The sequence below is a fragment of the Ptiloglossa arizonensis genome, chromosome 7 (genome assembly GCF_051014685.1).
Source record: "Ptiloglossa arizonensis isolate GNS036 chromosome 7, iyPtiAriz1_principal, whole genome shotgun sequence".
Classification (NCBI taxonomy): Eukaryota; Metazoa; Arthropoda; class Insecta; order Hymenoptera; family Colletidae; genus Ptiloglossa; species Ptiloglossa arizonensis.
Window position 1 is genome coordinate 1,562,175 of NC_135054.1, and position 24,416 is coordinate 1,586,590.

At 35.8% G+C, this 24,416-nt stretch overlaps 2 protein-coding genes across 13 annotated transcripts in view; both read right to left on the reverse strand.

Annotated features, from left to right (window-relative positions):
* Window positions 1–10,462: 10,462 nt before the first annotated feature.
* On the reverse strand, window positions 10,463–14,120 carry LOC143149425 (uncharacterized; the record flags this gene model as incomplete). Its single annotated transcript, XM_076316760.1, has 1 exon — window positions 10,463–14,120. A coding segment is annotated over one exon (312 nt), but the record flags the coding sequence as incomplete, so codon positions are not given.
* Liprin-gamma (liprin protein kazrin) overlaps window positions 14,104–24,416 on the reverse strand; it is a 244,333-nt gene continuing 234,020 nt past the window's right edge. For 9 of the 12 annotated variants that reach the window (XM_076316096.1, XM_076316095.1, XM_076316088.1 and 6 more), the window contains 3 exons: window positions 20,930–21,119; window positions 15,407–15,427; window positions 14,104–14,354 (listed from right to left, as the gene is read on the reverse strand). In XM_076316096.1, the coding sequence (XP_076172211.1) occupies window positions 14,121–14,354; window positions 15,407–15,427; window positions 20,930–21,119 (445 nt within the window). In that variant the 3' untranslated portion in view covers window positions 14,104–14,120. The remainder of the gene's footprint in view (window positions 14,355–15,406; window positions 15,428–20,929; window positions 21,120–24,416) is intronic. The other 3 variants (XM_076316091.1, XM_076316090.1, XM_076316100.1) reach the window with 2 other exon arrangements.

The following is a 24,416-nucleotide window of genomic DNA, read 5'->3' on the forward strand; positions in this document are numbered from 1 at the left end:
CATGCTGACTAGTATCAATTTTATGATCCTCTAATCTAGATATATCAGTTAATAAACTCAGTAATCCCAGCTTCCTTAGTAACTTTTCAAAACCTTCAATTGTTATACTCTTACCATCTCCGTAAGTTTCAAAAATTTTTTTCATGAAGTACTTCTCATCTATAATATCTGTATTTCTTTTTCTTCTAACCCTGTTGATAGGATTTTGATCTTTAACAGATCTCATGGAATTCAATTCTCCATTGTGACTTATTTCAATTTGTCTTAGTCTCTCTGCTACTTCTAAATCTTTTAAAGTTGTAGAATTTTCCTGTATTATTGAAACAGTATCATCTTGAACATTTCTAATAATTTTTACATTCTGTGAAGTTTTGCTTTTTATACAAGCTTCATCTATGATAACTGGTATCAACAAGGTAGGTGTTGTATTATCATTATTGATGTCTACTACATTAGAAAATTTAATAGCACGATTTTTATAAGTGCCTAGAGTATTTAAATTTGGTTTTTTCATATCCTTTTGTTGCGATTCTTTAAATTTTATTAGTAACCGAGATGGTTGTAATTGTTCATTAGGATTTCGTAAATTTTTAGGGACCACAGAATTATGAGTTGTATGTCCTGTTGTTGAGAATTCAGCGTGTGCTGAACAAGGAGTATGTGTAGCACATAAAACACATACTACACAAACTGTGACAAAATGATGTGACATATTGAGTTTCCTGTAAAATAAAATAAAAAATATTGATTTTACTAGTCAACACACACCCATGTATACAAATATAAATCTTAATTTTGACAGATCTTTGTTATATTTTTATTTATTGCTTAATATAATGAGTATTATTTAACTAAATTTATATTGCTCATTATAAAGCACTGTAAACTATTTGAAAGTCATTATATCAAAGTACTGATGATAGAATGTATCGTCAAATAGGAAGTGGTTATCTTTGTAACAATTTTAATGATAACGAATCCAATTATAGTGAACAGGGTTATTCAGTTATTTAAGGAGAAAATTACCTATTAAATTCATAAATTTTTAATGAAATATGATTTCTTCTAATGCAATAAGCTTTAAATTACAGTTTTTCTTGTGTAGAAACAATTTCTTTGTAAATAGTGATAAAACGAACTGCTTCATATTTAATTCCATTATGCACAAATGATAGATATGCTTCATGATTCGTATCTTCCAAGACTAGCAGTAAATACAGAAAAACATTTTATTATCATTTTCTATAAAATGTTTCCAATATTAATTTAAACATTTTTTAAAACAAATATGAAAAACGTATTTTATAACAGTAATTTTAAACAGATATAGAAAAGTATTACTTATTTTCTCTTACAATGAAACTTTTATTATATGAAGGTTCTAAAAATAATCTTAGTTTCTATTTATAAAAAAAAGTATGATCAAATTTGGATCAACACAGATATCAATTACACAGATAAGATTGATATAAAATGATTGTGATCTACTTTACTGGTAATTGATCTAAATTTAAATAGTGATTAAAATTCTATTCTCAGAATTGAGAATTTTTGTAATAGTAAATATACCAAAGACTAAAATTACTCTTTGGTCTAAGTTTAATTTATCCACAAATTTATGTCAGAAAATTGTTCAAACAGTAAAATAAAATTTGTGTGTGTACGTGCGTGTGTATTTAATTATGTGAAATAAAATTAATAAATTTTATGATCCTAATATTTATAAACATCTTATTGTATATTAGCATTGCTAATTGAACATAAAAGCCATCGAATTCTCGACATTATTTTTATATTCTAAATTAATGAAGTTTAATTTGATATTAATGAAAGAAATGAAAATAATTAAAACAACACATAAAAATATGTTTAGATTTTGTGAACCTATTTCATCTATTATCGGATATTACAAGCGAAAGAATTTACAGGATACTCTCGTTTAAAGTATATACATATTAAATTCATCGTAATTAACCATATAAGTATAAGGGAAAAGAGAAGAATCGCGGGTAAACGAGTCTGTTCATTGAGTACGAAGATAAATCCAACAATACAAGTATATTTAATTGTAGTTCGTGAATAGACATATAATTCAGTGAGCAATGAAAGAGCATGTATTTCACGAAGAAAATGCTACGTAAATGATGTAAAATGCGTGCATGATGTATGATATCCGAAAAAGGTGTTCAATCTTGCAAACGCTCCGTCAAAAACTGTATTTTTAGCTGTCAAAAAGAGATAGAGATCCGTGGTTGTCACTCTCCTTACCCTACCCCGCCGTTACGTTCCATAACAGAATATAGAATTTAGGTTAGAAAGGCGGCCTCTTACTTTAATATAAAAAAAAACAATGTGTCAAGAATTGGTTCGGGACCCGGTAGTTTTTTGTCAGCACACGAAATCCGCAGAAGGCCCACTGAATTACAGAAATATATATGTATATGGACTGTCATGTAATTACCTTTATTCGATCAGTGAAACGAAATTCCCGCTAGGAAGTGGCATATGTTAATTGATCGAGACGCGCTCACCAGCTTGCGGAAAGCTCGCGAAGTCTAACGAAAACGTAAGAGGAAGAACCCTCAGACAGCCGTCACTGTCCCCTTTTTTCCCTCCTCAACCAACCGCCAAACCAAGTCAGCCGCGTGTGAGCAACAAGTATACTATGAACATAGCCGACCGTTGAACAGAACGACAAACTCTCAAATAGGAATCGTTCGATTTGTATTATGTAATCTTGGAGATATAGAACGGGCGACAGAATTATTATTTTCTAGTGACTAAAAATATCAAGTTGGTGCGGAACCTGAAACTATTACTAAAAAGTAAGGTCATGCTTAGTTTACATGGTCCAGCCGTGAATGGCGCTGATGGTGTCTTTTTTACGCTTACTACACACTACGAATAATCCGCGACGTTATTGCTCAGCAATAGCCATTGGTCGTGTTGTAACTTATAATGTCTTTTTTAGTTTATTATCGATTAGCATCTTCAATGCGCTTTTAATGTTTATTATTATTATTATTATTACTACTGTTATTATATTATATATAAGTTATCTCCAACCTCACAGTGTAGCCTTTTTCCAACGATTGCAACAAATAATCGCCTTCCGTACATAACATTATTGTTGTTATTATTTTCGTGTATCGAAATCCTTTTGTTAATATTAAAACGCTTATTATCAAATTTTTTATTTATATCATATCAATGTTACTTTTCTGTATACTTAATAATATTGACTTCTTAATTATTAAATATTGCTATTATTAGCTTATTTGTTATTTAATATTGCAATTATTTAATTGTATAGTATTTCATTATTTGAAATTATATTAATATTCCTGCTTTCTTTTTAACAGATGTAATGCTTATTTTTCGACAGTGGTGTTAATAGAATGATAAATAATGTATAAAAGTACGGAAAGGAAACTAATATAGAATTCAAATTTCCCGCTATGTATACCTCTACTCTCCAACATTCCTTTTCCCTCCATTATCCGTTTCACTATTTAATTCCGTGGTCTAACCACCCGCGACGTTACATAGGGACCTGCTAAAACTCTAAGAGTTGCCTATCTTTAATATGTTGCATATAATAAATTGTTCTGTGATATTCGGTTACATACGTATGACAACATAAATAGAATGATCAGTATTCACACAAGCAACTCTCAAGGAATTACTCGATTTATGTGAAAATTGGTAAATTATTTGAGACTGTTTAAGAGTTAGCCTGTAAAAATTGGTAAAAATCGGCTAATCTTTATAGTGATCTGCTAATAAATTCGGGTCATTATCGAGGTTACATATTTTAGTGTCTGATATACCGGCTTAAATGTTTCTCTTCACTAATTTAAAGAAAAGTTGTCATGCTTTGTGTTACCCTTTCTTCTTCTCATTTAGCTTTCACGTCTGCTGCGCGAAATAGATGAGCAGCATTACACCACTGATCCCATCATGGAACGATTTTAACCTTTCAAAATATTTAACCTATAAATGATGTGTTACTTGAATCGCTATAAATTAATAATTCTTTGATAATTGATTATGATATGTAAAATAGAAAATAAATTATTACTTTAAAGAAAAAACTTAAATATATCCTCATGTATTTTCAGAATTAATTCTGATACATATTTTAAATGTATGTTCTTCCGAAAAGTCCCAGTAGCCAATCGATACCAATTTGGGGGAGGAAGGGAGAGTAAATCCTAAATATAAAATGTTAACTTCGGATATTTAATAGTTTTCTAAATATTAAAAAAATACATTGCATACTATCTATACGTATCTTGCACAGGTATCGCTAATCAACTATCATTCTCTGTTAGTATCATCGTCAACTATTGAGCAACCGACTATCTACACAGTAACGATGTAGGCCATCGTATTTGTAGGGTGTTCACGTAAATTTTTTTCACGTTAACTGAGGTGGTGTGACGAGGAACAATCTAGCTCAATTCTAACCTATTTCATAAAAACTAACACTGTTTACAAATGTTGCGCGGAGTTTAAGTAGGTTACCCTATAGGAACTGAAATTAATATCGTTTTGCGTCATCGGTTATTCAATAATCGATAACAAACGGAGGTGGTCGCATTATTAATGTCCGTATTGACAGAAATCAATGTATTGTGCAGAAAGTTTTTTTATTGTAATTTGGAAAACAATTAAATACCTGAAGTTAAAATTTTATGTTTAGAATCTACCCTTTTACTTTTCTCCGTTTCAAAATTTTTGCGCTAATCGGTCACGGAAGTACAGGTTTTAAATATTTTATACTTCGTTTAACGAGCGTCTGGAAGATCTAAACAAAATTACACAACTGTGACAGACTTTTATTAGCAAGGATACTACAAAAATGGTAAGTACTGGGAGAAATAATAGAGAAGGAAATTTAGAATAGGAGTAGAAATTCTTTAGCGACAGATGTAGACGCAACTATGCGACGCTATTTCTATCATTAACATATTATATATGGCCTATCTGGCGCGTTTCTACGTACTGTACAATGCTGGTTAGTTGAAACCCAGGACGTTATAGAGGCAAAAGAAGCAAATTGATCGTTCCGCCTGTCCTCACTTTTGACGCACCTGAGCGTGTGGCTACGCAGGACCCAATTAATAATGTGAAAAGTTACAATTCGGCCAATAACGAAAATACGTGTGGCCCATCTCTATGTTCCGTGTGAGTAGGTTGACTTACTTTGCTATGACTAATCTGACCCACATTTCTTTCAGATTCCAATTTACCAGCATTATACAGTACTTAAGTGGTGTGAGTTATTTTTAATAATTTTTTTTTATTGTTATCGTATGTTTGTTTTTGTTGTTTTCGATTAAAAGAATAAGGAAAGACATATAATCCTATGATGCAAAGTCGCATGTCTGTATCAAGTCTAACTGCTCTGAAAAGGGTTTTCTACAATTTTCATTTGATCATAATTTCTCACCATAAACGGTCTTTCGATATGTTACCATAAAAAGATATTGTTTTGCACATACTCGTTTTAGAAACCTCTTTCTTATAAATACAGTTTTTTGGGGAAAGTACGTACTATTTTCTTCACCCTTCACGCACACAATTTTAATGAAGCGTATAAGGACGCGTAACACATTATGGTCTTAAGGATTGCCTGTCGCACCACTGTTTGTTCTCTAAAGAAACTTCAAAAAAATTATATTGAATAAAATGATTGTAATTGTCTATTTGAGTTCACCTTAACCTTTCTTATATTTCATTATTATGTTTCTAAAACTTCGAATATAGATATGGTTATGTTTTGGTTAATGACAGAAGTAGCATCGCGAAGTTGTGTCTGCATCAGTTACTAAAGAATTTTCTATTCTAGAAGTTCCCTCTCACTACTTCTCCCACTACTTTTGGTCACTTTCGTGGCATTCCTGTTTATTGGTTCGTGACGGGGATGCCAGGTTCCTTGCTATCACTCTGACTAACTTTCATGTTATTGGTTAGAACAAGAGTAGTAGAAAGGAAACTATGTGAGAACTAGACCTGAAAGCTTTTCCTCCACTCGCTAATATAAGAGGAGCTTTACCAGTCGCTGTGTGGTAACAGAGAATCTGACATTTCTGGTCCGTGGTGATTTTTACCAGGAATATGTCTGCTGTCGATTGTGGCGCATAATAAATTATAGTTTATAAATTTTTAATAAACTATAGTTTAATCTTTGAAATAATAACTTATTTTACAGTTTATCGTTAAACTATTGTTATTTTATAGCGATTCATGTGACATAGTTTAAATATTTTGGAAGATTAATGATTTCCTGACAACAGTGGTGTATCGGCAAGAATTCAAGCGACTAAACTGTTAAATCGTAATACATATTCAAACAAATCTTATTTTAAATGTTTCTGCAATACAGAACAATTTTGGTGGTACGAGAGAGGTTCTAGCACAAGATATCTTACGTACATTCAAAGAACATCTGTTTCAGGTGTTTTGTATATTATTAAGATATCTCGAAAATATTCACGTGTCCTCTGTACGTCCTTGTTAAATTCTTTAAATGTTTTAGGAAGCTTCAGTTTACAAAGTGAGGCATTCTAAAGATGTACTGTAGTAACAGTTTCCCGAATGTTTAAAATTATTAAACAAAATGTCTGAGAAAAAATAATCGGATGACGAACCAGATCATTTTTTATCCTTGCTAAACTTGCGTTTTCCGATATTGTATAATATAGTGTGTAGAAGTTTTTATTATATTTGTAGAGTCGAAAGATTAATCTTGTTTTGTCGGTAACTTACCGATGTCGTATCTATGATTCCTTTTTCCTCCTTTTATTTTCTAAAAAAATCGCATGAGGCATTAACGTAACTTTTTTTCGGTGTAAAAAGATGGCTGTACCCAGGGATGTTAATTAACCGCTTAAACCGAATCGTAACTCAATTAACCAAGAAAAATCACTATAAGTTGTAGTAACCCGTAGTAACCGCGAAAGAGTGACTACAAAGATTAGATAGAAGTTCACTTAGATTAGATATGTTAACAGTGACAGTTACAGTGATATAATGTAATGAAATAACGATAACACTAAAAATCTTCCTTAATAAAGTTATTAAATATATTTTATTCTAGTAATAATAGTAACCATAATAATGTTTATAATGTGGTGTCGGAATTTGGCGTTCCCGTTCAAACCTGCTTCGAAAGGCTTTGAATAATGTTCCGTCTCACTCCACACAGGTCACACCATCACTACATGCACTTTCCTTTTTTATTTCCCACATCCTGCGAGTCGTTATCTATTAAGAAAACAAAAGAGAAACGTATGCCCGGAAGGCGACACGCGGACCAGGCGTGTCAGTCGAATGAAGAACGTTGAATCATATCATAAAATCGTAAAAGAAAACGAAAAAAGATCAAATTAACCTACGTGTGTAAAAGGACGTAAACGCCGTAGGAAATTCTAAATTTCTCTGGAAGTGTACGGAACAAATAAGGTGCCTTTTGTCTTATGTGCGAACGACCGTGAAAATCGTAAAACCGTGTACAAAGAAAATGGTAACGATGTGTGCCGACGGCACTAACAAGATTAATTTAGTTGTGTGTGGGAATTCTTAGTCTATATAATTAATCTCTTAATAAATATGTCCTACTTTTGGTACATAAAGAAAAACTCATTCTGATATCACGTCTTACCATAACTATTAGTTTATTATCCCACAATAATATTAAAGTAATTATAATGATAATAATATAAATCTTTTGACTTTAACACCAGGCTCGTTTGTTTGTATTATCATAATATCGTTTTTAATATCACGATTTAATCGTGGTTGTTGTTTATTCAATATAAATTTCAGTCCTGAAAATTGACGTTTCACTAATATAATTCTGGATAAGGATGTTTTTTATGTTCCCAATATTGCAAAAGATTTTCGTATTTTTTTATCCCCACCATTTTGAAAACAAACAATTACCAAACATCAAACTTACCGACACTGTTATGAAGTGTCATCACGTATAGTTACGGGCAGCGTGGCTACATCGGATTCCCTAAATACCTGATTGGAAGGAGTGGGAGAGGGCAGTACGTTGGAAGCCGTCCTACGTCTTCACGCATCGTGCGTTGAAGGCATTGGAGTGGGAGAGGGTCACGATCTACCTGGTGTACCTTTTTTTTCGTGAAGGGAATCTTAAGACTTCCCCAACCTCTTCGGTGAGGCCGAAAGATATGTAGAATTCTCCGCCCCGGCAATCTGAGTGCGAAGTCTACCCACTAAACCAACCATGGTGATCATTCTTGCACGACCAGAGAGGAACACCAAAGATTGACATGTAGTCGATAATTGTATACGAGTCATTAAAATAATGGACGCGCTGCTCCTTGGATCTAAGTCCTATATCAACTTGTCTACTTTTGCCAGATGATCGAGCTCCACCTTATAATGGATGTACAGACAAAGACTAACACGTCTGGAATAATACCGCTTATTTATATATACTTTCTGTGATACGCATAATCGAGAACGGAAAAGACAAATCGGATAGATCTCACGTCGCCGTTCAACTCCATTGCATGAAGGATTTTTCTCTTTGACTTTTCTCTATCGTCCTGGACAGACTTAGATTACTCTTTATCGTATTTGGTCTCCAACTCATCAAGCCATAATGGCCGTTCGTCGACAACGAATGAAACCACAGCTACCCAGCGCCCACCAGTAAGAAAGAGGGGTCGGCACATGTTGTTGGCAGGTGTTTAATGCAGGTCAAACCAGACAACTTTGAATGCCATCAAGGACTGACAGCAGAAAGATTTTCAGTGCCCCGTGTGCTGCACGGTTACCGCACCTACGCCCGGTAGCGGGCAGGATTACGCTGCCACGATACCATTCGTTGAGGGGATCGAATTACGGGTGTCCGTGAGGCCTAAACTCACGGTGAGGTAGGATTGGAAGGGTGAGCGAGATTTTCCTCTCCACTGCTAGTGCGGCCAAACACTTACGCCCCCTACCCTCACGCATGCGCATGCGCATACATATATCTGGGTGATATTGAACAACAAGTTCTCGGGTTGCCGGAACCGATTTGAGAGTGGCCGAAGCATCTTAAGCTCTTCGACTCGTGACCTTAGGTCTGGTTTTGTCGTCTAAAAAAAAATTGGGGGCCCGTGGCAAGGGACTAGGAGGTGGTCTTTCGTGCATTCGCACACTCTTCCTGTAGTTTCCTCTGCAACATGATTCATTCACAAAAGGAGACCACAGTTCTCCACTTACTCTAGCTGCCGAGCATAGCGTTCATTACGCCCGGCAGTGAGAGATCTCTTCCAATTTCCCCCACCAGGACACGTCACTCATCTGCCTATACGGGACACGCTTTTAGGTTGTGCTGCGCCGTATCCTGGTCACCAGGACAGTGTCAGCAGTGCGTCGTCGTTTTCTCACCTATACGATGCACGTACTGTCCAAAGTAACCGTGTCCGGCCGGACAGCATCTGCATCGTTTGATAGGTGAGGCTACCAAAACCTTTGTCCAGCGACTTTGACAGGAGTGGCCGCACTGTTAGATCGCGGCTAGGGTGCTCGTCCAGACGAGGGCATCATTCAAGTCTACTGATTAGATCATGTCCGTATAGAGGCGATGAATCCGGTCGTTAGGATCCCGCAGATTGGGAAGGCATCGATTATCCTCTCCAACCGCGATGCTAAGCAATATCTTTTTCAGTCCCTATCAATAAACGCTTTTTGGTATAAAGCTTTTTTAACATTTTCGTAATATTTTTCTAATAAAAATGAAATCAAACACAACATAATTTAAATAAAATTTACTTATGTAAACTCATAACTTGAATGTAAATAAGAGCGTCATTGTCTCACATGACTACTACGATTCTCAGTTTGTTCGACTCTTTCTCTGTCTACGTTCGAAGCAAGCAGTACAACAAAAAGAACGTTGTCTTTTTTTGATAAATGTGACTCTTCGGTCTCGAGAAATGCACACCTATGGCGGAAACATTGTACATGGGATTTTTTCTTGGCAAAAACTACAACGTACTTTAATCTATAATTTCGGTTACATATTTAATTATCTTTGAAGAAGATGTACAAATTTTTTGTATAACAAAAAATTAATATTTAAAAAATGTTTGATCAAAACACACACCGTGTTTATTTTGCATCGCTCCATGGCTGTTACGATAACATCCATCTTGACGATCAGAAATAAATAATTTAAAATCATTTTTCATCTGTAAAGTTGCCTTTACAAGAGGTACTAGAATTATTAAAATAACGAGATACAAGCAAATTGGGCCGAATAACACAAGTATCGATTTTTCCAGATATTTTGTCTATTATTATAAAAAATCAATTACAGATATGCTTATAATTTTGGTACAGAATATAAAAGGATGCCTACAGAACGTGTGTATAAAACTTGGAGTGAATCAATTAAATTCTTCATTGAGTATAGCAATTGTAAAATGTGGAGCGATTCCTATGGGCGTTTTTCTAAAATGCAAATGGTTAGGAACCGAATGTATAACACTATCGTATTTATTCAATTACGTTTCTACTTTACGTCCTTGCGTTTGATACGACTTTGAAATTACTAAAACTTTATAGATTTTTAAATACGATCGAAGATTGGATTGGAAATAATATGTATATTGTTTGCGTCGTAGGCGTTTCTTATACGTTAAATTTATAACACTATTAAAATAATTTCCGTATTGTACGTGTTTATATCCGTATTATGAACACTCGATGTTGTTAAGAAAATAAATAAATGATAAAAAGAAATAGAACGTTTATGTTGCACAGAAGTAAAGGCATTCATTTATTTCATTTCTCCCAAATATTTAGTTACACTCACACAAATATATACAGACGATACTGAGCACATTTACAATGTTTCTTTCGATCATTGGTCACATAATCAATTAGACATCCGCAAGCAAATGTTGCAATGGTCTTCGATTAAAATACATTAGTTGATCACGAATATCGAGAGTTGACGCAGAATTTGCCGATTTCGCGGTAAGCGTCAAATAAATTAGACCTAAACTAATTTATCCAAATAAATTACTTAGGTATGTAAAAATATAATTACTTAGAGAGTATTGATCCATCGTTTAGCCGTAACAAACGACGATAATACTGATCCAGTATCAAACAACTCACGGATCCAAAATGCTCAACCGAAATAAATTACCACTGAGCATAAATACGCAGAAACCTGTACCTACGAATAAATATTTAATATATAAATTTTACTTACAAAATGTCTTGGTTACGCAAGCATAACTATACTTAATTCTGACGTGCATTCGGATCGTTCTGGCTTCTTGGGTGATCGAAGATCCAGAATATTTAATAATAATAATAATAATAATAATAATAATAATAATAATAATAATAATAATAATTAATATCAGCTTGTATAAATACATCGTCGACCGATCGGCTCGTGTATACATTTGTCTTAATAGTTATACAATAAATTACAGCTTACATGTACTTAACCATTACTCGACGCTGGCTTTAGCTCAAAAAAATAATCTCTGACGAATTTGTAATTTACCAATTCGTCGTATGAAAACCATGCGAAAAATTCTCTCTATGTGCGTTCGAAGAAAAAATATTTCGTTCGTACGAGTTTTCAGCTCCCCGAGTATAGCGTGTATGTACATACAAATATCATGAACGTAGAAAACATAACGAAAGTGCGTAAAAAAAATAGCAGGTCCTGGAGACCGAGCGTGATTATATTCAATCGCAAAAATGCAGAATACGTCATTTGTCGTTTCACTTGGTCGTCGATTTCGTTCTATTCTATTTTGTCGATACTCGGAATAGATTTTTGCCTATTTTGTTTCATGATTAATCTCAACAAAGTGCGACTGGAATGTATGTTGGTTGTTGATCCAAACAGATTAAAATATTTGTATACAATATCGATGGAAGCCCCTGCTACTTCCTCTTCGTTTTATAGGCAATCCTCGACCGGATGCATATTCCGATTAATCGGTCAATTGTCTTTCATTACGTAAGGGTTCTCCTGTAACATATTGTTCGATCTCTTAAAACGTTGTTACGTCTCTGCACTGCTATGATTCAATATTCGAGCTTTAAAGGTAACTTCTTTCTTATTCTCGAGAACTCGTCAGCTTATAGGACTCCTAAGGTACTCACACCCAAATAACTGGTATACGATTAATTTTTGAACGATGCTAGTTGATTAAGTTTCCCGATTTCTAAAAAACAACCAGAGAAACAACGGATGTTTTGGAATCGGTGTTCCTCTAACACTGGTGTTGATCACAGTTAACAAAACTTTTCGACTGGAAAATCATGTAAATTCATAGATACATCATTGAAGTTTAAATATTTTTGTTTCTAATTGGTCGTATTTCCTTCGTTGATGTTCGGGGTACAATGAAGAGGCGTTTCGAGACCTCGTATTTGGCAGCAATCATCGGTATATCATGACAATGTACATAATGTCACTTTCTAGGTAATGCTAAATCTTCGTATTTAAACACGAAAGTGTGGTTTATTTTGTACTCAGTAGTATGATCAGCAGATTCGATTGTACTATGCTATTCAACTACTATTTCTAAATTTAAATGTAACTGCTTCTTTTAATATTATATATTCGTGAATATATTTCTATACAGCTTTGAAAATGTTCTTTACGAGTTGAATACATTGTCGTAGCTTTGATTAATTTACGTCAAATTATATATCGTTTTAGATCCCTATCTTTCGTACATTATTCCGACAAGATTCGAGCTTCTTCTTACTGTTGATACTACTGATACAAACTCCGCGAACAGTATCGACTCCTTTATTTTATTTACGATGCTTTTATGTGCTACAAAACTGGTTCCAATATTCGTAGCCTGTCTTGTGATTCGTAATTCCATAGTTTGGAGCAGTTCTACCTCGTATGATATTCGATCAGGAATTTACTCTCCGACAAAAATATGAGATTTTATTAATCAAAATGAGTAAGCAGTGCTCGTATCTTTGTACGATATCGACGCAACTTCTAAACGAAGCGACGCGACTTTAAACGGTTCCGGTATCCAATTGATTTTGTTCTTTCACAGCTTTATGTATTATTACTTCGAGACACGTGATAAATTTCAGGATTCAAATCCATCCTGTTACATCCCAGGAGCATTATCTTCGCGGAATAAATTAAATTGTTTCACTTTTAAATGTTTGAATCGGAAGCTGTCTATTTTTATCGATGTAGAGTAGACAAAAAAAAAAAAAAAAAAAAACAAGAAGAAAGACAGAAAGAAAACACGATGCATTAGACACGGTTAATTTTGTAACCTAAAAATCCGTCGATTATCGTAGAATTAGCTCGAGTATTCTTAAATTTAACGCCGTACGTTCGAACGCGCGAAAAGACCGATTCGTTTATTTGCTAAAATACATCACAGCGATCTGTTCTTTGATCTATTTTCCGTTCAAAAGAAAACCATGTATCTTCGACAGGATCTCGGCAGAGGACTATTCTCCGGCGAAATGCGATAAAAATCATACGATTAATCGTTTACGCATATAAATAGAAATTGTACGTATCTTGGGAAGAGTGTAATTTTTCGAAACGATCTTTCAACAAAAACCCAGCTCGTCGCATCTCTTCGAGTTTCGTTGCACTGTGCTCGACGTATCGTGGTCGACATAGTGCACCGATCGCGTCGTAACGGATAACCGCAACGGATATCCGTTCAATTTGAACGGATAGTAGCCATGAATATTAGAGGTAACAACTCTTTGCGTACGTTCGCAACGCCACCGTGGAGATCGTTCCAAATCTAAGATTAAGCCAAATAAGTTCTCGGATTCGTTTTTGGATTGCCCGTGGGGTTGTCTTTCGCAGTGCACGACCAAGTTTCTTCAGCGAGGCTGCCGTATCTTTGGACACCTGGAAACGGTGGTCCAGTGCTCTGAGGAGAATAATATCCACCCTTCAGTTGATAGTAGTTTCCGGTTTGTTGGTACTGGTACTGATCACCGGGTAGAACGTTACTGTAGCCGGAATACGAGCCGTACTGCGAAGAGGAGTACGAGGACGAGTATCCACGTTCGCTCAAGCTTCGATAAGGCCCCGGATGCTGGGGCCTACCCTCCTGTCAAACAGGGGTGCTAACAGCCGCGGTCGTTATGTAATCGATGTCTCCGATGCTTTTCACCCTACGATGTCTTTTGTTGCCCGTGATGGGCCTCGGTGGCAATTGCGGTGGCGGTGGTGAGTTGCTCCGGGCGCTGCTCATGTATTGGCTAGCCAAGCTTCCTGTGTCCGACGATGATGACGGTGAGGCTTTTTCGCTTCTAGGTCGCAGACCAAAGGCCCGACTCAACGATCCCTGTGAAAGGATAGATTCGTTAGAAACGTCGATCGGGACACCCGGTACTGTGGATCTCGACTTCCTCGAGAGGACGATGCTACTGACAAACGAGCTATCGGGATACTCAAGATGCCCGAGGTGACGGGATGACGAGATAACGAGGTGATGAGATGACGAGGTGTTCGAGACGATGCATCGAAGTGAAGAACGTGTGTCTGAACTGTTCGAGCCTGCAGTATCGAAACGTTTCGAAACCAAACGACCGAATTCTCTTCGAAGGGGAGAATCCAGTTTTGCATTTGAGTTTCGAAACCGTTTCGTACGATTGTGATCGAAGAAAATGACGGAAGGATAGGGATAGTATATCCTGCGTTGAACACGGCGAAGATTAGGGATGCACGTGCAACGATACATCGAATGGATGGTCTGGTCTGTCTCTACGTTCGTCGTTGGAAAATGTTCGACGGTTACTTGGAAATTAAGCGATTATTCGCTAGCTTTCTAAGGAACGGAAGGCACGATGTGGCGAGATCGTTTGACCGACGATCAGTCGCGTTCAAAGTTCGCGTAGTCTAATTTTCAATCGACAAACAAAAAGCGATAGGTAGAAAAACGAAGGCATTGTATTGGTTTTCATTTTCGAGACAAGTAAAACCATATTTTGACTAATAGGCACGAAACTATCTGCCATCGAGCTAAAGATAAAGCAACGTATAAGCTGATAAATCGATTTTTCAAAAATTGGCCAATGAGGAATATATGTAGAAAAAAAAAAGGGAACAAGAAATACGAATTACAATTCTATCGTATAATGCAACGCATGTTTTTTTTGCCGTTCAAACTCAAAATGTTCGACTCATTGTGCGGTCAAATTCAAATTAGCGAAGAGCACAATTATCACGTTTTTTATTAATCGTACAATATTAGCGTTCTATTAGCCAATTTCCTTGTTATACGATGCGTTTAAAATAAAATTTGGAATCACTACTAATTACAATGCTAAAGGAATCGAAGAAAAATCAATCGGAATTTCAATCGTGGTACGCAATTAAATTATTATGGGCGCATACCTGTGAGCTCTTCCACGACAACTAGTAAAGGACGAAACAAGGTCAATTAAGAACCCACACCCTGAATTTCACATTGAAATCATCAGTTTATATTTACACAATGGCTCGTCATTGTTATAATTGTATTAGGTTGCTAAAAATCGAGCGTCTGGAGGTTTCTTTTTCTTTTCGTTTTACGCGGTTTTCACTACGATAACGTGCCCTTGAAAGCAGGGCACTTCGATTAACATACATGAAAAGGAGAAGGTGGTAATTAATTGTTGCTCTTTATGTACAGTGTTTACAGTGTGACGGCGATACAATCAGCCTTTCAAAGGAAACTATAGTCAAGCACAACAATTAAGAGTTGCGATGTTTCATTCGTAGTTCATCGAGCCCGATTGTTCAATATTCTTAAAAGGTACACAAAAATACAGGGCGTTCGTAAAAGACGGTTAAAAGTGTTTAGAGGCTCTCGATACTTGCTAAACCGAAACTTTCGGAGTAAACACGGCGATCTTCTATTTCGATGATGCCAATCATCTTTGTATTTACTTATATTTTAGTATATTTATATATTCGCGTTTAAGATTATAATTGCTTATAGTAGGAAAACAGTGTGATTATCTTATCGTATTGCTCCGACCTGCAAGTATTTACTTGTTTTACTCGCACGACTCGTTGATGACTCGATGTCATAGTTCCAATAAACTACGTTCAATTCGAAGGATTTCGTGTAAAAAAAAAAAAAAAATCACGCAACTGCGACTGTGTCGAAATGGTAGGGGGCTGTGTAGAATTTATACGAGTTAATATTTCTATGTATCTATAAGTAGCAATGCGTCATCACATGTGGTTGTGCAGTGTAAGAGTTAATAATAAGATAAAATATTTAAAGATATCGAATAGGACGATAAAATTATAAACGTATTTAAAAAACAAGTTTTTTTTAATGAACGATTCATCGTCGATCAAATCGTGGTATTGGTTATGCCAAAGTCGCATAAAATCGTAACGTTCTACTAACGCTTCTACGAAGTTACCTCTTTTCGAATCAATTTTTCGGATCGCACGAAACCTACGTAGTATATGTATCTGTTTTGTACTTGATGTTAAAAAAATGGTAAGAAATGTCGATATCGGTGCTTCTACTGCTTGGACAATTCTTCGTAAGCAGTAATTGTGTACTCGTATCGTTTCCAATAAGCTCAATCTCTTCTTCCAACCGATTATTCAACAAGAGTTTTCTCTGTCCATGAATGTTCACAAAATCAATACTGAAAATCCGTTCTCTATGCCCGCTACTTATTACGGACAACGATTGCAAAGTTTCGTAACTCCTGTGCGTAGACGGATGAAAACCGTTTGAAAGCCGAAAGAATTAATAATTTTTATTCGATTTAACGAGTACCGCGAGCCTGTATCGTTGATTGTTAAAATTAATCTACGAATTTTGGACAAATTGTGAAATGGACCGTAAAAAGTTGTAAGAAAATTTTAATTAACGGTTGCATCGTTTGAAACAGTATGACAAAGGCGGAGGTAAACTTCGACCGAAAGAACATGTAGATACACGGAATGGTAACAAGATACAATTCTATAGGAAACTCGACAAAGAAAGTTCGTAATGTTTACGGTTCGATGAATTACAAAGATAAATTACCGATAAAATTTTTTCTAACAATTTCACTAACAAGTTAAGCTCGTGTTTTGCGAATATCGCGGGATCAACTCTCAGTTTCCACACTACGAAAGATTCTTCGATCGCAGTTTAATCGTCGGTAATGTTCGCTACGATCGACGAAAAGAAACGTCAGCGAGGGTTTACAAGATTTACAAGTAGATAGTTTAAGTATAGGGAGAAGATTGTACGGCTTGTTGCGTTACCTACATTTAAGGGCGATACGATTGCACTCGTAGCTCCGAATGTCGGGTCAGTCTTTCTTTTCTTCAGCTTTCCAAGCGGAATACGAACGATTCACGTCGAATCAAAATCAATTTCTATGTACGTAGATTCGCGCGCTTGTCGTACCGACAACGTAAATCTGAACGAATTTTATCGGTGTACACACAATTTTCTCCTTTTCTTATTTTTTTTCTCTTTTTCACGCGACATTGCAACGTTGAATCGATTCGTGTTTCGTTCGTATTTTCGATGTCTGTACGATCGAAGTCGAGATCCACGAGAAATGCTGAAATTTTTACGGAGCGTCGTCCGCGCGAAACAACGTAACGATCGATTGTGTCAAGTTTTGAGTTCCGAGGCACTTTGCTGAAATCCAGACATTCGGTTTACACGAGGAGACATCCGCGAGAAACTTCAAATACACGAATAATGTCTCGTCGTTTTGGAGGGTGCTTTAAGATAACGACGAACACCTACTATGTTTCTACGAAAATTGGAACATGTAAAGATACGATAGATTGCATTTATTTCTTACTTGTTTCCAAGACACAATTTCTAAAAATTTTTATGAAGTAAAATTCGAGAAAATATCGAATTTCGAACAATGGAACTGGTGGTCCGCTAAAAACGGGCCATTTTAATATTTTTTTTTTATATCTTCGTTACTTTAAATAACACGAAGTAGCGTTGCTTGAAAGTATTTTTGATCATTTCTTTGCGAGTGCCTGATTTTATAGAGTAGAATTTAATTAGGTAGTAAGGTAAAATAAAGTATATTTATCCGACAACTGAAAACAAAGTTTAAAATTCTACTAGTAATAACTGTTGCAAATTTTTACGTATGTATATAAAGTTTCTTGGCAAAATAGTTACGAAGAGTTGTTATTTGAAATAAATGTTACAGAGAACTAAAATAGAGAACATATCGATGTATGTATATTTCGGTATGTTACATAATCAATATGTTCACTTTAAACCATATAACGTTCTATCTGATGTTACACAATTTCTTCTCATTATTTAACATAGCAAAGATGTTGAGATGATCTGTGTTTAGCGGATCATTCCGTATTATGAAACTGGAAGTCGACACGAACTTTATAATATAAAGAAAAGTAGCAAATTTTCCTATGCAGACGTACACGTAGAAATTACCACGTTTGCACTATTAAACGTTGCGATTTTATAATTTCTATTACGCGAAGTAGTATTCTATCATAGTTAACAAAAGGAACGTTACCGAAGGAAGACGATATATAAGCCGAGTACCGACACGAGCAATCAATCGTTCCTCTTACATACTCCCAAAGAACTGTTCTCTCGAAGTTTCTCCAAAGATGTTTCGGAGATCTGCATCTGATTAAAAAAAAATTGGATATTGCATAAATTCTCTGTATTGCAGTTCTCTGCAACTCCAATGATCCGTGAACGAAACTTCGAGGAGTTGCGGTCAACCGAATGCAATCTGAACTAATTAAAACGCCTCATTGGGGTTCCTAAGACGATAAAATAATGCACAGAGACGTAAAGAAAGAAACGATGGATTAATATAGATATAGATATATAGATATAGATACATATGTATGTGTGTGTGTATGTATGTGTGCGCGTGTGTACGTATGTATGTACATATACATATACATATACATATACATATACATATACATATACATATACATATACATATACATATACATATACATATACATATACATATACATATACATATACATATACATATACATATACATATACATATACATATACATATACATATACATATACATATACATATACATATACATATACATATACATATACATATACATATACATATACATATACATATACATATACATATACATATACATATACATATACATATACATATACATATACATATACATATACATATACATATATACACACATATACATATATACACACATATACATATGTACATATACAAAACACATACGCGCGCGCACGCACGCACACGCACACACACACACACACACGCACGCACACACACACACATATACACATATATACATATATACCGAACCTTTTTCAAGTAAAGAAGACTGCAGGTCTGCGACGATCCACAGGATGCAGGGACAATGATTAACGTTAGGTTGAGCTCATAGCTCACAGCTTTTAACCCTTATCGCGTTGAGATTCGATCGCAATGTGTAATAGTTACTAACGAGTTTTATTTTAACGAACAACGCGTTCTTTTCCAAATTCTGATTCGAATGTTTGTAGAAAATATTAGAACTCTATGTATAGAAGGATCTGTGTTTTTACAGATATATGAAGAATCCAACGATGCATTGACTTTAATACTACATGTTTGTTTAGTATTCGTCCAATAGCGACTTTATTTAATTTCTGAGACACAACGTTCTTCACTTTTTTCTTGTTTTCTATTATTCGTATCTACAAAGAAATCGTGTACTCTTCTCGATGAGGGTTAAGCGTGTTCAGGATGTATCGAGATGGAAATTCGTTTCTGGTGAGATACTGCGCGAGCGGTTTTTTCGTAAGCGATGCCATGCAATCGTGCCAATGAGAAATCGATAAATAAAGAAGTTAATATATACAAAAATGAAATGACGATAAATTAACGATGACGGTACTTCAAAAATATGTACGATGGAAAAAATTCATTGTAAGTAGTAGCTCGTGTTACACGTACATCGTAACTAAAGCTCGACCAAAGGCTTTTATTCTTAATCGGCAAACGATTTTTGTACGATAACGTAGCTCGAGCAACCATTAAAAATGATTTTTCTCATATAATGTTTGTTTTAATTGTCAATGATGGCTTTCTATGTACCTACTATTTCAAAATGTTATGCGCAGTGTTAATACGATATTAAAACTTATACGAAGAAAGTCATCCATGACATCAGCATCATGATTAAACACTACGATATTATTCAAGGCAGATCACTTCTGTATCGAAACTAACATATTCTCGTTTTGTCGCAAAATTCGTTTTAATGTTTTTTAAACATTTTAATTCTCACTCGAAGGTCCCAATATATTTCAAATTATCACCACCGCCTATGAAAACTTTTTCTGCGTAAAGTATCATTCCACGAGTAAGTACTGAAACGATTCAACACGATTCCTCTCTTTCCGTGCAACACGATGTATGAAAACGGAATCGATTTCAGACGATTAATTTTTAATGTCGCTCGAAAGTTGCTAATCCAGGTATAACCAAAGGGCCCAAATGCAAAAATCGAATGGATTATAATTTTTCCATAATTAGAAGTTTCGTGCAATTGGTGACGTCATAGGCAGTTAGGAACGTGTCGGCAGTTAAAAATAATAACAATGTTAACATATTCTTTTCCCCCGTAGTGAACAAAATTTTTATTCGACACTTTGTTATTTCCATTCAACGATTCTAGTTAAGAGTTTTTTGATCGTTGAAGCGCGAGTGCAGGGAAATCCCTCGATTCGAAGGCTGAAAATAAAGTGAAACGATGTCAGAAGCGATCTGCTGAGAGTTTGTCGTAACCCGTGCAAGCTCGAGAAAGAGTACGGTCGAAAGATAAAGAGTACCATATCGAGTTCCCGGGGCAGTCGTGTATGGACCAGGTCTTTAAATCTATACGGTACGTTACCCTGAGGCTGGATCTGCGTCTATCGACCGTGCCAGAGTGGTTCGCCGCCATGTGAAGGGCCGACAGGGAGCTCTGATGATGTTGGAGATGCAACGCTCGGCTTCCACGACCGAGGCTACCGCCCGCGCTTACGGTGCTCATCGGGCGACCTCCAGGGTTGCTGTTCCTCGGGACCACCTCCAGCTGACTTCTACACACACGCACACCACGCTTCATGCACGCTTTTCTGCGTACACGCATCCTGACCCGCTTGTATGCACACACCTTGGTGACACCGCGGACACACACACGTTCGGCACGGTTTGCAGCGAACCTCTCTCCTAATTCGTTATTCGTTTTTCGCGAGTAACAACGACGAGTCGTGGCCTTCGAGTGCTTACTTTGGGAAATGGTGCAAACAATTCCTACTTCCGAAATATAGAAGGGTGGTACAAGACATACGTCACGATCGAATTGAATTCTATTAGGTTTGGAACAGGTTCAAGATTCGATTCGTTTCGAAGTTAAATTAAATGGAGACGATTGTCATTGTTCTTTCGGCAGAACGATGCCAGGGGTAAGAGGTAGCGATGAAACCAAGTCGATGATATGCTCATTATTCCGATACTTATCGATTTTCAAGCATTGTTGTACCGAGATATCAAATAGATATCGAAACGAGTTGTTATTGGTTATTAAAATATATTATCTTTTATGTACTTGTTGACATTTCTTGTAGTATGCTGTTACAGAGGAACTTTTAAATTCGTTATTTTAACGATACAACTGAATTTACCATCAGATTTGTCGATCGCTCAAATATTTTCACTCAATCTTTGCACAATTTTTCATTTTTGAAAGCCAGTCTTTTAATTTGATAATGAATTTTTTGTCTCCAGTAAATCTGGTAAAATTATTTTTCCTCGATAACCGATAGTAATCGATGTTCGAAATATTAAATTATTTTAGTATAATTATGATCGTTATCGTTGTATTTCATAAGCGCGTTCATTCTAGGTTTCTTTATAATTTATGCCTTTAACTCAATATTTCTATTTTTATCGATATCGATATCGCAATAATCGAAACATCGTTACATGTAATGTATGTAGATACGTTAAAGTTGAAAGAACTATGGGAAACTAAGTCGTGAATCGGTGTAAGAATTTGATTAGAAAGGTTTAGTGCAAGAGTATCGATTGTAAATGTAAACGTATTGATGGTATCAAAACGCGTCTTAGTCTCATCACTGGTACGAGGGCTTCGATGCCCTAATGTGAAAACGAAGAACGTTTTGAATCGAACAGTGGCTCGCTGCAAGTGCTCAACGATAGAACCAGATTTATCATAATGAATATCTCTAGTTACAACATAAATATACATACACAAGCATTTTGTGCACCATCGATATATAGAAGAATGTATATGTTTACTGGACACCAAATACGCAGGATCGTCCGTGAAGGACCGATCGAGACGCATCGGGGTCAGCTAGTCAATCAATTGGAATAAACATCGAACAGTAAAAAATGTAAATATCAAAGTTGGCAAATCAGAAAAAGATGAAAGGAACCATAATGCATACTGGTGTGATCCATGGGTAAATACAAATAAAGAGGAACCTTCTTCCCCGTTTACGAATCGATATAATCGTTCTTCTGTGTTTCTTTTATAAATCGTTTAAAACAAAGACACTTGTACGCATACGTACACTTTGAAACAACAAGAGGAATCTTTGTAATTATTGTTTCTCACGAGTTCAAACTTCTAATAAGTAATTTTCTGGCTCGATGATAGATATTATATTTTCCTTGAAAGAAATGCTGTCAATTGTCGCTTTTCACTCAACAGAACCGAGCCACGGATTACACCAGAATTACTAATATTAACATGTGCTGTACATAGCGCAGTGCAGTGCAGGCGGCAGCTGTGGGCTACGGCTCAGCTATGAAAGACGTTACCGATGGATCCGCGATCGAGTGGACTGCAGACCCAGCGAATTGCTGCGGTGCCGAGTACAATGTTTCGATAATAATTTCATTTGAGTATACTGCATGTTTGTATATGTACATTATGTCGACTGTACTGTACTGTATTTACGTGTGTGTATTCCCGATATATCCAAGTATGGCGTGTGTATTACGGATGAGTACTTATATTACGCTGGACGTCAGGAGCGATCTCGATTCGGTCTCATGAACGTTCCTTCGTTCGAGATTGCCCAGGCCAGCGTGTACATTTACCTCTCGATAGTTAACAATTTAATCATGTTCTACCCTCAGCAATTTTGGTGCTCGTCTCCTACATGGATTTTCTGAGGTCTTTATGGTATGTATAATGTTCAATGTCAATGTCTGTCAGAAAGAACTGTTTCTATATTCGACTCTTCGTCACTGTAACGAGTAATCACGCTTACGCGACAAATTGATAGCGCTCCAGAACCTGAGTTTTGGAACTTAATATTTGAACATTCTTTGTGGCTTGCCCTTAAACGGGATCTTAATCGTAGTCTTAATTTCTTTAGCGCGACACTAACTGTCTACGTGTATCGTCGTATTTTCACGACCAAATTGTAAATAATTCTTTGCTTAAGTTTGGACTATTTACAATTTCCCGACGGTTATTGTTTCACCGTTAAAAATGCTTCGACGGAAGTGAGAGTTTTGATATCGATCTTAACAGTACCGATGCAAATTACTTTTTAAGCTCGCCCGTTATTATTTACAATTCTCGAGAACTGAAATATATCGATTAAAGAATATTTTCTCGATCGTAAACGTTAACGGATACTACTATCTTTACGACAGACTAAGTAGAAACTCTGAAAAAGTGAGGCCTATCGAGTATTCGCGATTTTGTACAATCCCAACGTTTTCGAAGCTAAACACCGTACTGAAAACACAAGTATCGAGCGTTCGCGAATTATGAATATTCAAGGATGCTTACTAGTAACTGCTGTAAAACTTTTTAAAGATCAGAGACAATGTTTCGTTAATTTTAATGCGTAGAAATATTTTCTTCGCGTTTTAATGTTTCGCGAGCGCGATGTAGATAATTGACAATATCTTAGCGAAAATTCCTAAAATAGTTCTCCTTCGATAGAATACGGTAGAAAACGAACCACGAGATTCTATGCTTATGTCATCTAAATATGTTGATATTCGACGGGCATGCTACCGTTGATTCATACCAAAAATTCATTTCTCTACCGTTTAATTTGTGCCTTTTGAATATAATCGTTATCGATCGATTTTTTTCTCTTTTCTTTTGTGAAGAATATCACAAGATGAGCTGTGACGAGAGTGTTCCAGCGAACGCGAAATCTGTTTCAGGTTATCGAGTTCATCTTCAAATGTATACATAGGTCCGAGCTTGAGAGGGAACGCCACTGCCGTTGTTTTAAGAACGATTAACCCTGCTTTTGCTTTCAGCGCGATACGTTCCTTTTCTGTATACGAATTACTCGATAATTTCACCGTTAGTAGAGCATCTATGAAAGAGTAGTAAT